The 12,542-nt window shown below is 62.2% G+C and overlaps 2 protein-coding genes across 3 annotated transcripts; both read left to right on the top strand.

The window, feature by feature from the left end:
* The first annotated feature begins 643 nt into the window (after nucleotides 1-643).
* On the top strand, nucleotides 644-12,327 carry LOC311425430 (uncharacterized protein). Its single transcript, XM_084501300.1, has 12 exons — nucleotides 644-801; nucleotides 1,280-1,549; nucleotides 1,724-2,005; nucleotides 2,123-2,229; nucleotides 2,320-2,381; nucleotides 2,502-2,596; nucleotides 9,907-10,191; nucleotides 10,665-10,931; nucleotides 11,107-11,388; nucleotides 11,506-11,612; nucleotides 11,703-11,726; nucleotides 11,907-12,327. The coding sequence occupies exons 1-12, from the start codon at nucleotides 711-713 to the stop codon at nucleotides 11,913-11,915; spliced, it is 1,881 nt and encodes a 626-aa protein (XP_084357426.1). The 5' UTR covers nucleotides 644-710; the 3' UTR covers nucleotides 11,916-12,327.
* Nucleotides 5,339-7,622, top strand: LOC311425330 (class II histocompatibility antigen, B-L beta chain-like). Of its 2 annotated transcripts, XM_084501142.1 has the most exons (6): nucleotides 5,339-5,502; nucleotides 5,981-6,247; nucleotides 6,423-6,704; nucleotides 6,822-6,928; nucleotides 7,020-7,043; nucleotides 7,200-7,622. In XM_084501142.1, the coding sequence occupies exons 1-6, from the start codon at nucleotides 5,412-5,414 to the stop codon at nucleotides 7,206-7,208; spliced, it is 780 nt and encodes a 259-aa protein (XP_084357268.1). In that variant the 5' UTR covers nucleotides 5,339-5,411; the 3' UTR covers nucleotides 7,209-7,622. The 2 variants fall into 2 exon arrangements, with proteins under 2 accessions (XP_084357268.1, XP_084357267.1); XM_084501141.1 differs by lacking the exon at nucleotides 7,020-7,043 and having other exon boundaries at nucleotides 6,822-6,950.
* Nucleotides 12,328-12,542: the final 215 nt, after the last annotated feature.

The raw sequence follows: 12,542 nt of genomic DNA, 5'->3' as shown, positions 1-12,542 counted from the left end.
AATTTCCTCACAAGGGGGAGTGATGGGGCAGGCGTTGATCTCTTCTCTTTAGTCACCAGTGATAGGACCCAAGGGAATGGTGTCAAGCTGAGGCAGGGGAGGTTCAGGCTGGCCATCAGGAAGAGATTCTTCACCGAGAGGGTGGTCGCACACTGGAACAGGCTCCCCGGGGAAGCAGTCACTGCACCCATCCTGCCTAAATTTAAGAAACCTTTGGACTGTGCGCTTAGTCACACGGTCTGAATTTTTGGGTACTCCTGTGTGGTGCCAGGAGCTGGACTCGATGATCCTCCTGGGTCCCTTCCAACTCGGGATATTCCATCGTTCTATGATTCTGTTCCCCCGGGGCTCAGCCTCCTTGAGGTTTCCCACAGGGAAGTGACCGGTGCTGTGGGCTGGGTGCCCGTGTCCCTTGCTGCTCCTCATGTGTCCCGGGGCACTGGGACCCCACACCCACACCAGTGCCTCTTGGTGCCCCCTGGGGGGTCCAAACCCCGTTCCCTCCCGCTTCTTGAGGTTCCTCCTCCAACACCTTTGTAGCTCGGGACAAGTGTCAGAGGGTGCCCTCTGGGGTCAGGTTCTGCCTGGTGACGGGTGATGCTGCGCAGCCCCGCTGCTCACTGGTTGTAACTGGGAGGCCCAGTGCCAGCACTGGGTGGAGTCTTGCCTTGCCTGGGGTCCCGGCACCCCTCATCCTGTGCCCAGCAGCCATGGGGAGCGGCCGCATCCTGGGAGCTGGGGCCGTGCTGGTGGCACTGGTGGTGCTGGGAGCCCGCCCGGCTGGAGGCGAGGAGACCAAGGGTGAGCTCAGCCCCACGCCGTGGGGCAGGATCCCACGTGTGGCTGCTGGGGGGGAGGTGGGATGGGGGGGGGCCTCAGCCCTGGCACCTTCATGTTGGGTGTGGGCATCCGCAGCCACTGCCTCGGCCTCTGCCCTGGAAGCCTGGGAGCAGAGGGCTTTGGGGGGGGCTCAGTGAGTTTGGAGGTGCTGCCCCCACCCTGGGGCTCTGTTGCGTCCCTTCGGCTCCTTCCCTGCGCTCCCCCCATCTCCTGTCCCCTCCTGCCCCTAGGACCCTCCCCAGGAGCCCCTTGGCCTCTTCCTGATTGCAGCTTGTGGGGCTCCAGGGGTCAGGGTCACGGCGTCGGTGTCACCGCGGCTGGGAGGGGAGTGGGGATGGGGAGGGGTCTGGAGGGTGGAGAGGGGGCTCCAGGGCGTCTGCTGGGGGCTGGGGGCCTGGGAAGGGGGAGCGGGTCCCCCTAACCTGCCCTGCCCATACAGGGTTCTTCCAGAAGATGCTGGTGGCTGAGTGTCAGTACCTCAACGGCACCGAGCGGGTGAGGTTTCTGCACAGGGACATCTACAACGGGCAGCAGAACGCGCACTTTGACAGCGACGTGGGGCATTTTGTGGCTGACACGGAACTGGGCAAGCCTGATGCCGACTACTGGAACAGTCTGCCTGCAGCACTGGAGAACGCGCGGGCTGCAGCAGACAGGTTCTGCCGATACAACTATGAGGTGTCGGACACTTACATCCTGCACAGGAGAGGTGCGTGGACACGAGCCCGGGGCTGGTGGGGCTGGGCGTCCTCTGCATCCTGGGGGCCAGGCACATCCCGGGGGGGCAGCGCATCCATCCCCGTCCCGCCCGGTGCCAGGGCAGCGGTGCAGGTGAGCGCTGGGCTCTCGCCGCCCGCGCCCAGCTCTCTCCCTCTCCCCGCAGTTGAGCCCAAGGTGAGGGTCTCTCCCATGCAGTCGAGCTCGCTGCCCCAGACCGACAGGCTGGCGTGCTACGTGACGGGCTTCTACCCCGCCGACATCCAGGTGAAGTGGTTCAAGAACGGCCAGGAGGAGACCAAGCACGTGGTGTCCACGGACGTGATCCAGAACGGGGACTGGACCTACCAGGTGCTGGTGATGCTGGAAAGCACCCCGCAGCACGGGGACACCTACGAGTGCCACGTGCAGCACGCCAGCCTGAAAAGCCCCATCACCTACGAATGGGGTAAGGCTCTGGCCAATGCCCCCCAGGGGCGTCCTGGTGGTCCCGAGCCCCCAGCCTGCTGCAGGAGGGGAGCGGGAGCACGGCCCCGGGCCTGAGCCCCCGCTCCTGTCCCCGCAGTGCTCCCAGCGGATGCCGCCAGGGGCAAGATGCTGACGGGCGTCGGGGGCTTGGTGCTGGGGCTCATCTTCCTGGCGCTGGGGCTCTTCCTCTACGTGCGCAGAAAGGTGAGCGGCCGGGGCGCTGGGGGTGGCGTGGGGCTGGGGGGGCCGTGGGGCACAGGGCCGTGCCGCTGACCTGGTCTCGCTGTGTTGCAGGGCGCATCGCTCCCCCGGCTGCAGGTAACGTCCCCCACCCGCGGCCCTGCTGCACCCTCCCCGTGCGGGCTGCTTCCCCTTGCCCCCCTCCCAACACCAGGGCTGTGCCCTGGGGGGCCGTGGGGCACAGGGCTGGGGCGCTGCCCCCCACCCGCTGCTCACCCCCTGCTCTCTCCCCGCAGGGCTCCTGAAGCAGCTCCGGCTCCTGCGCCTCGGCTCCTCCGTGCCCAGCACCGCCTCTGCCCCGTGCTCGCCCGGCTCCTGCCCTCGATACCCGGTCCCGCAGCCCCACAGCCCTCTGCTGCTCCCCGGCGTTGCCCCCTTTCTTGATCCGTTCCCAGCCTGGCTGTTTCTGGGGACAGGTGCTGGTGTCGTTCCTGCCCCATTCACTCCCCCACACACACACATATTGGGTTGGGTTGAGACCTATTGCCCCCAGGGCTCTTGGCCTCCTTGAGCCCTGTTATGGGCAGGCCTCAAAATGTTGTATTAAATCGGGCTGCAGCAGGCTGGCGGATTTTCACTAGTGGTGTCCAACAAGGCTCCATTTTGGGGCCAGTCCTCTTCAATGTCTTTATAAACCATGTGGATGTAGGACTTGAAGGTGTTTGGAGCAAATTTGCTGACGACATCAAACTTGGAAGGGCTGTGGACTCAGCTGAGGGTGGGAAGGCCTTGGGAAAGGCCTTGGTGAGGGCCCCTGCCCCATACATGCCCCGTTCACCCCCACACACACACTCACATGGAGCCCCTATTCCCAACAGGGCTCTTGAGCCCTGTTATCACAGAATCACAGAAGTATCTAGGTCGGAAGAGACCTCAAGATCATCGAGTCCAACCTCTGACCTAATACTAACCAGTCCTCCACTAAACCATATCCCTAAGCTCTACATCTAAACGTCTTTTAAAGACCTCCAGGCATGGTGACTCCACCACTTCCCTGGGCAGCCTGTTCCAATGCTTCACAACCCTCTCAGTAAAGAAGTTCTTCCTAACATCCAACCTCAAACTCCCCTGGTGCAACTTAAGCCCGTTCCCCCTCATCCTGTCACCAGGCTCGTGGGAGAACAGACCAACCCCCATCTCACTTCAGCATCCATTAAGGTACCTGTGGATTGAGATAAGGTCGCCCCTGAGCCTCCTCTTCTCCAGGCTGAACAAGCCCAGCTCCCTCAGCCGCTCCTCGTAGGACTTGTTCTCCAGGCCCCTCACCAGCTTCGTCGCCCTTCTCTGCACCCGCTCAAGCACCTCCATGTCCTTCTTGTAGCGAGGGGCCCAAAACTGAACACAGTACTCAAGGTGCGGCCTCACCAGAGCCGAGTACAGGGGGACGATCACCTCCCTAGCCCTGCTGCCCACTCTGCTTCTGATACAAGCCAGGATGCTGTTGGCCTTCTTGGCCACCTGAGCACACTGCTGGCTCATATCCAGCCGACTATCCACCATCACTCCCAGGTCCTTCTCTGCCTGGCAGCTCTCCAACCACTCATCTCCCAGCCTGTAGCTCTGCTTGGGGTTATTGCGGCCCAGGTGCAGGACCCGGCACTTGGCCTTGTTGAACTTCATGCAGTTGACCTCAGCCCACTGGTCCAGGCTATCCAAATCCTCCTGCAGAACCTTCCTACCCTCAAGCAGATCGACACACGCACCTAACTTGGTGTCATCTGCAAACTTACTAAGGGAGCACTCGATGCCCTCATCCAGATCATCGATAAAGATATTAAAGAGGACCGGCCCCAGCACCGAGCCCTGGGGAGCGCCACTAGTGACCGGCCTCCAACTGGATTTGACTCCATTCACTGCGACTCTTGGGGCCTGGCTATCCAGACAGTTTTTAACACAACGAAGCGTGCGCCAGTCCAAGCCACGAGCAGCCAGTTTCTTGAGTTATGGGCAGGTCTGAAAGGGTCGTGAGAAACAGGGCCGCTTCAGGCTGGCGGATGGTCACTAGTGGTGTCCCTTCAGTCCCCTCAGGCTCCATTTTAGGGCCCATCCTCTTCAATGTCTTTATAAACCATGTGGAGGTAAGACTAGAAGGTGTTTTTAGCAAATTTGCTGATGACACCAAACTTGGAGGAGTTGTGGACTCGGCTGAGGGTGGAAAGGCCTTGCGGAGGGATCTGGACAGATGGGAGAGCTGGGCGATCACCACCTGCATGCAGTTTAACAAGAGCAAGGCCACTGCGGCCTCACCTCAAGCACTGTGTGCTGTTCTGGGCACCACGGTACAAAAAGGATGTAAATCTGTTGGAGAGTGTCCAGAGAAGGGCCACAAAGACGGTGAAGGGCCTAGAGGGGAAGAAGAATGAGGAGCAGCTGAAGGAACAGGGCCTGTTCAGCCTGGAGAAGAGGAGGCTGAGGGGGGACATCATCGTGGTACACAATTTCCTCACAAGGGGGAGTGATGGGGCAGGCGTTGATCTCTTCTCTTTAGTCACCAGTGATAGGACCCAAGGGAATGGTGTCAAGCTGAGGCAGGGGAGGTTCAGGCTGGCCATCAGGAAGAGATTCTTCACCGAGAGGGTGGTCGCACACTGGAACAGGCTCCCCGGGGAAGCAGTCACTGCACCCATCCTGCCTAAATTTAAGAAACCTTTGGACTGTGCGCTTAGTCACACGGTCTGAATTTTTGGGTACTCCTGTGTGGTGCCAGGAGCTGGACTCGATGATCCTCCTGGGTCCCTTCCAACTCGGGATATTCCATCGTTCTATGATTCTGTTCCCCCGGGGCTCAGCCTCCTTGAGGTTTCCCACAGGGAAGTGACCGGTGCTGTGGGCTGGGTGCCCGTGTCCCTTGCTGCTCCTCATGTGTCCCGGGGCACTGGGACCCCACACCCACACCAGTGCCTCTTGGTGCCCCCTGGGGGGTCCAAACCCCGTTCCCTCCCGCTTCTTGAGGTTCCTCCTCCAACACCTTTGTAGCTCGGGACAAGTGTCAGAGGGTGCCCTCTGGGGTCAGGTTCTGCCTGGTGACGGGTGATGCTGCGCAGCCCCGCTGCTCACTGGTTGTAACTGGGAGGCCCAGTGCCAGCACTGGGTGGAGTCTTGCCTTGCCTGGGGTCCCGGCACCCCTCATCCTGTGCCCAGCAGCCATGGGGAGCGGCCGCATCCTGGGAGCTGGGGCCGTGCTGGTGGCACTGGTGGTGCTGGGAGCCCGCCCGGCTGGAGGCGAGGAGACCAAGGGTGAGCTCAGCCCCACGCCGTGGGGCAGGATCCCACGTGTGGCTGCTGGGGGGGAGGTGGGATGGGGGGGGGCCTCAGCCCTGGCACCTTCATGTTGGGTGTGGGCATCCGCAGCCACTGCCTCGGCCTCTGCCCTGGAAGCCTGGGAGCAGAGGGCTTTGGGGGGGGCTCAGTGAGTTTGGAGGTGCTGCCCCCACCCTGGGGCTCTGTTGCGTCCCTTCGGCTCCTTCCCTGCGCTCCCCCCATCTCCTGTCCCCTCCTGCCCCTAGGACCCTCCCCAGGAGCCCCTTGGCCTCTTCCTGATTGCAGCTTGTGGGGCTCCAGGGGTCAGGGTCACGGCGTCGGTGTCACCGCGGCTGGGAGGGGAGTGGGGATGGGGAGGGGTCTGGAGGGTGGAGAGGGGGCTCCAGGGCATCTGCTGGGGTCTGGGGGCCTGGGAAGGGGGAGCGGGACCCCCTAACCTGCCCTGCCCATACAGGGTTCTTCCACCAGATGCTGGTGTTGGAGTGTCACTACCTCAACGGCACTGAGCGGGTGAGGTATCTGGAGAGGTACATCTACAACCGGCAGCAGTACGTGCACTTTGACAATGACGTGGGGCATTTTGTGGCTGACACGGAACTGGGCAAGCCTATAGCTGACTACTGGAACAGTCAGCCCAAAGAAATGGAGCGGGTACAGACTAACATAGACATCTGCCGGCACAACTATGAGGTGTATGAAGATTTCATCCTGAACAGGAGAGGTGCGTGGACACGAGCCCGGGGCTGCTGGGGCTGGGCGTCCTCTGCACCCTGGGGGCCAGGCACATCCCGGGGGGGCAGCGCATCCATCCCCGTCCCGCCCGGTGCCGGGGGCAGCGGTGCAGGTGAGCGCTGGGCTCTCGCCGCCCGCGCCCAGCTCTCTCCCTCTCCCCGCAGTTGAGCCCAAGGTGAGGGTCTCTCCCATGCAGTCGAGCTCGCTGCCCCAGACCGACAGGCTGGCGTGCTACGTGACGGGCTTCTACCCCGCCGAGATCCAGGTGAAGTGGTTCAAGAACGGCCAGGAGGAGACCAAGCACGTGGTGTCCACGGACGTGATCCAGAACGGGGACTGGACCTACCAGGTGCTGGTGATGCTGGAAAGCACCCCGCAGCACGGGGACACCTACGAGTGCCACGTGCAGCACGCCAGCCTGAAAAGCCCCATCACCTACGAATGGGGTAAGGCTGTGGCTAATGCCCCCCAGCGGGGTCCCGGGGGTCCCGAGCCCCCAGCCTCATGCAGGAGGGGAGCGGGAGCACGGCCCCGGGCCTGAGCCCCCGCTCCTGTCCCCGCAGTGCTCCCAGCGGATGCCGCCAGGGGCAAGATGCTGACGGGCGTCGGGGGCTTGGTGCTGGGGCTCATCTTCCTGGCGCTGGGGCTCTTCCTCTACGTGCGCAGAAAGGTGAGCGGCCGGGGCGCTGGGGGTGGCGTGGGGCTGGGGGGGCCACGCTCTCCCCCCGCGCTGCCGCTGACCTGGTCTCGCTGTGTTGCAGGGCGCATCGCTCCCCCGGCTGCAGGTAACGTCCCCCACCCGCGGCCCTGCTGCACCCTCCCCGTGCGGGCTGCTTCCCCTTGCCCCTACCACCACCAGGGCAGTGCCCTGGGGGGCCGTGGGGCACAGGGCTGGGGCGCTGCCCCCCACCCGCTGCTCACCCCCTGCTCTCTCCCCGCAGGGCTCCTGAAGCAGCTCCGGCTCCTGCGCCTCGGCTCCTCCGCGCCCAGCACCGCCTCTGCCCCGTGCTCGCCCGGCTCCTGCCCTCGATACCCGGTCCCGCAGCCCCACAGCCCTCTGCTGCTCCCCGGCGTCGCCCCCTGCCTTGATCCGTTCCCAGCCCGGCTGTTTCTGGGGACACGTGCTGGTGTCGTTCCTGCCCCATTCACTCCCCCCCACACACACACATATTGGGTTGGGTTGAGACCTATTGCCCCCAGGGCTCTTGGCCTCCTTGAGCCCTGTTATGGGCAGGCCTCAAAATGTTGTATTAAATCGGGCTGCAGCAGGCTGGCGGATGGTCACTAGTGGTGTCCAACAAGGCTCCATTTTAGGGCCAGTCCTCTTCAATGTCTTTATAAACCATGTGGATGTAGGACTTGAAGGTGTTTGGAGCAAATTTGCTGACGACACCAAACTTGGAGGAGCTGTGGACTCGGCTGAGGGTGGAAAGGCCTTGGGAAAGGCCTTGCTGAGGGCCCCTGCCCCATTCATGACCCATTCACCCCCACACACACACTCACATGGAGCCCCTATTCCCAACAGGGCTCTTGAGCCCTGTTATCACAGAGTCACAGAATTATCTAGGTCGGAAGAGACCTCAAGATCATTGAGTCCAACCTCTGACCTAATACTAACAAGTCCTCCACTAAACCATATCCCTAAGCTCTACATCTAAACATCTCTTAAAGACCTCCAGGGATGGTGACTCCACCACTTCCCTGGGCAGCCTGTTCCAATGCCTCACAACCCTTTCAGTAAAGAAGTTCTTCCTAACATCCAACCTCAAACTCCCCTGGTGCAACTTAAGCCCGTTCCCTCTCATCCTGTCACCGGGCTCGTGGGAGAACAGACCAACCCCCACCTCACTTCAGCATCCATTAAGGTACCTGTGGATTGAGATAAGGTTGCCCCTGAGCCTCCTCTTCTCCAGGCTGAACAAGCCCAGCTCCCTCAGCCGCTCCTCGTAGGACTTGTTCTCCAGGCCCCTCACCAGCTTCGTCGCCCTTCTCTGGACTCTCTCAAGCACCTCGATGTCCTTCTTGTAGCGAGGGGCCCAAAACTGAACACAGTACTCGAGGTGCGGCCTCACCAGAGCCGAGTACAGGGGGACGATCACCTCCCTAGCCCTGCTGGCCACACTGTTTCTTATGCAAGCCAGATGCTGTTGGCCTTCTTGGCCACCTGAGCACACTGCTGGCTCATATCCAGCCGACTATCCACCATCACTCCCAGGTCCTTCTCTGCCTGGCAGCTCTCCAACCATTCCTCTCCCAGCCTGTAGCTCTGCTTGGGGTTATTGCGGCCCAGGTGCAGGACCCGGCACTTGGCCTTGTTGAACTTCATGCAGTTGACCTCAGCCCACTGGTCCAGGCTATCCAAATCCTCCTGCAGAACCTTACTACCGTCAAGCAGATCGACACACGCACCTAACTTGGTGTCATCTGCAAACTTACTGAGGGAGCACTCGATCACCTCATCCAGATCATCGATAAAGGTATTAAAGAGGACCGGCCCCAGCACCGAGCCCTGGGGAGCGCCACTAGTGACCGGCCTCCAACTGGATTTGACTCCATTCACTGCGACTCTTGGGGCCTGGCTATCCAGACAGTTTTCAACCCAACGAAGCGTGCACCAGTCCAAGCCATGAGAAGCCGGTTTCTTGAGTTATGGGCAGGTCTCAAAGGGTCGTGAGAAACAGGGCCCCTTCAGGCTGGTGGATGGTCAATATTGGGGGCCCCTCAGGCTCCATTTTAGGGCCAGTCCTCTTCAATGTTTTTATAAACCATGTGGAGGTAAGACTAGAAGGTGTTTGGAGCAAATTTGCCAACGATACCAAACTTGGAGGAGTTGTGGACTCGGCTGAGGGTGGGAAGGCCTTGCGGAGGGATCTGGACAGATGGGAGAGCTGGGCGATCACCACCTGCATGCAGTTTAACAAGAGCAAGGCCACTGCGGCCTCACCTCAAGCACTGTGTGCTGTTCTGGGCACCACGGTACAAAAAGGATGTAAATCTGTTGGAGAGTGTCCAGAGGAGGGCCACAAAGACGGTGAAGGGCCTAGAGGGGAAGAGGTATGAGAAATGGCTGAGGGCACTGGGCCTGTTCAGCCTGGAGAAGAGGAGGCTGAGGGGGGACATCATCGTGGTACACAATTTCCTCACAAGGGGGAGTGATGGGGCAGGCGTTGATCTCTTCTCTTTAGTCACCAGTGATAGGACCCAAGGGAATGGTGTCAAGCTGAGGCAGGGGAGGTTCAGGCTGGACTTCAGGAAGAGATTCTTCACCAAGAGGGTGGTCGCACACTGGAACAGGCTCCCCGGGGAAGCAGTCACTGCACCCATCCTGCCTAAATTTAAGAAACCTTTGGACTGTGCGCTTAGTCACAGGGTCTGAATTTTGGGTACTCCTGTGTGGTGCCAGGAGCTGGACTCGATGATCCTCCTGGGTCCCTTCCAACTCGGGATATTCCATCGTTCTATGATTCTGTTCCCCCGGGGCTCGGCCTCCTTGAGGTTTCCCACAGGGAAGTGACCGGTGCTGTGGGCTGGGTGCCCGTGTCCCTTGCTGCTCCTCTCCTGTCCCTGGGCACTGGGACCCCACACCCCCACCAGTGCCTCTTGGTGCCCCCTGGGGGGTCCAAACCCCGTTCCCTCCCGCTTCTTGAGGTTCCTCCTCCAACACCTTTGTAGCTCGGGACAAGTGTCAGAGGGTGCCCTCTGGGGTCAGGTTCTGCCTGGTGACGGGTGATGCTGCGCAGCCCCGCTGCTCACTGGTTGTAACTGGGAGGCCCAGTGCCAGCACTGGGTGGAGTCTTGCCTTGCCTGGGGTCCCGGCACCCCTCATCCTGTGCCCAGCAGCCATGGGGAGCGGCCGCATCCTGGGAGCTGGGGCCGTGCTGGTGGCACTGGTGGTGCTGGGAGCCCGCCCGGCTGGAGGCGAGGAGACCAAGGGTGAGCTCAGCCCCACACCGTGGGGCAGGATCCCACGTGTGGCTGCTGGGGGGGAGGTGGGATGGGGGGGGGCCTCAGCCCTGGCACGTCCATGCGGGGTGTGGGCATCCACAGCGACTGCCTCGGCCTCTGCCCTGGAAGCCTGGGAGCAGATGGCTTTGGGGGGGGCTCAGTGAGTTTGGAGGTCCTGCCCACACTCTGGGGCACTGTTGCGTCCTGGCTCCCTGCCTTGAGCTCCTTCCCTGCGCTCCCCCCATCTCTTGTCCCCAGGACCCTCCCCAGGAGCCCCTTGGACTCTTCCTGATTGCAGCACGTGTGCCTCCAGGGGGTCAGGGTCACGGCATCGGTGTCACAGTGGCTGGGAGGGGAGTGGGGATGGGGAGGGGGCTGGAGGGTGGGGAGGGGGCTCCAGGGCATCTGCTGGGGAGCTGGGAAGGGGGAGCGGGACCCCCTAACCCGCCCTGCCCATACAGGGTTCTTCCACTACATGCCGGTGGATGAGTGTCACTACCTCAATGGCACTGAGCGGGTGAGTTATCTGGAGAGGATCATCTACAACGGGCAGCAGTACGTGCACTTTGACAGCGACGTGGGGCATTTTGTGGCTGACACAGAACTGGGCAAGCCTTCAGCTGACTACTGGAACAGTCAGCCTGAAGTAATGGAGGACATGCTGGCTAGAGTAGACACGTTCTGCCGATACAACTACTTTGTGGCCTCTTTCACCGTGGACAGGACAGGTGCGTGGACACGAGCCCGGGGCTGCTGGGGCTGGGCGTCCTCTGCACCCTGGGGGCCAGGCACATCCCGGGGGGGCAGCGCATCCATCCCCGTCCCGCCCGGTGCCGGGGGCAGCGGTGCAGGTGAGCGCTGGGCTCTCGCCGCCCGCGCCCAGCTCTCTCCCTCACCCCGCAGTTGAGCCCAAGGTGAGGGTCTCTCCCATGCAGTCGAGCTCGCTGCCCCAGACCGACAGGCTGGCGTGCTACGTGACGGGCTTCTACCCCGCCGAGATCCAGGTGAAGTGGTTCAAGAACGGCCAGGAGGAGACCAAGCACGTGGTGTCCACGGACGTGATCCAGAACGGGGACTGGACCTACCAGGTGCTGGTGATGCTGGAAAGCACCCCGCAGCACGGGGACACCTACGAGTGCCACGTGCAGCACGCCAGCCTGAAAAGCCCCATCACCTACGAATGGGGTAAGGCCCCAACCCCCGCCTCCTAGGGGAGTCCTGGTGGTCCCGAGCCCCCAGCCTGCTGCAGGAGTGGAGCGGGAGCACGGCCCCGGGCCTGAGCCCCCGCTCCTGTCCCCGCAGTGCTCCCAGCGGATGCCGCCAGGGGCAAGATGCTGACGGGCGTCGGGGGCTTGGTGCTGGGGCTCATCTTCCTGGCGCTGGGGCTCTTCCTCTACGTGCGCAGAAAGGTGAGCGGCCGGGGCGCTGGGGGTGGCGTGGGGCTGGGGGGGCCGTGGGGCACAGGGCCGTGCCGCTGACCTGGTCTCGCTGTGTTGCAGGGCGCATCGCTCCCCCGGCTGCAGGTAACGTCCCCCACCCGCGGCCCTGCTGCACCCTCCCCGTGCGGGCTGCTTCCCCTTGCCCCCTCCCAGCACCAGGGCAGCGCCCCGGGGCCGCAGGCAGCATGGTCCTGGGGGGCCGTGGGGCACAGGGCTGGGGCGCTGCCCCCCACCCGCTGCTCACCCCCTGCTCTCTCCCCGCAGGGCTCCTGAAGCAGCTCCGGCTCCTGCGCCTCGGCTCCTCCGTGCCCAGCACCGCCTCTGCCCCGTGCTCGCCCGGCTCCTGCCCTCGATACCCGGTCCCGCAGCCCCACAGCCCTCTGCTGCTCCCCGGGGTCGCCCCCTGCCTTGATCCGTTCCCAGCCCGGCTGTTTCTGGGGACAGATGCTGGTGTCGTTCCTGCACCATTCACTCCCCCACACACACACATATTGGGTTGGGTTGAGACCTATTGCCCCCAGGGCTCTTGGCCTCCTTGAGCCCTGTTACGGGCAGGCCTCAAAGGGTTGTAGTAAATGGGGCCGAATCAGGCTGGCGGATGGTCAATAGTGGTGTCCAACAAGGCTCCATTTTAGGGCCAGTCCTCTTCAATGTCTTTATAAACCATGTGGATGTAGGACTAGAAGGTGTTTGGAGCAAATTTGCTGACGACATCAAACTTGGAAGGGCTGTGGACTCAGCTGAGGGTGGAAAGGCCTTGGGAAAGGCCTTGGTGAGGGCCCCTGCCCCATTCATGCCCCATTCACCCCCACACACAGACCCATGGGGTTTGGTTGAGCCCTATTCACCCCGAGGCTCTTAGCCCTGTTATCACAGAGTCACAGAATTATCTAGGTCGGA

This window comes from Aythya ferina (genome assembly GCF_964211825.1).
Source record: "Aythya ferina genome assembly, chromosome: 30".
In the NCBI taxonomy this organism is placed as follows: domain Eukaryota; kingdom Metazoa; phylum Chordata; class Aves; order Anseriformes; family Anatidae; genus Aythya; species Aythya ferina.
The sequence above is the reverse complement of the archived record's forward strand: the minus strand, read 5'-3'. Positions and strand labels throughout refer to the sequence as shown.

Coding starts and splice junctions, on each gene's coding strand:
- LOC311425430 (XM_084501300.1), top strand. CDS start 711: ATGGGGAGCGGCCGCATCCTGGGAGCTGGGGCCGTGCTGGTGGCACTG. Junction 11,389..11,505: donor CCCCATCACCTACGAATGGG/GTAAGGCCCCAA, acceptor CTGTCCCCGCAG/TGCTCCCAGCGGATGCCGCC. Junction 11,613..11,702: donor TCCTCTACGTGCGCAGAAAG/GTGAGCGGCCGG, acceptor GCTGTGTTGCAG/GGCGCATCGCTCCCCCGGCT.
- LOC311425330 (XM_084501141.1), top strand. CDS start 5,412: ATGGGGAGCGGCCGCATCCTGGGAGCTGGGGCCGTGCTGGTGGCACTG. Junction 5,503..5,980: donor TGGAGGCGAGGAGACCAAGG/GTGAGCTCAGCC, acceptor CTGCCCATACAG/GGTTCTTCCACCAGATGCTG. Junction 6,951..7,199: donor GAGCGGCCGGGGCGCTGGGG/GTGGCGTGGGGC, acceptor CTCTCCCCGCAG/GGCTCCTGAAGCAGCTCCGG.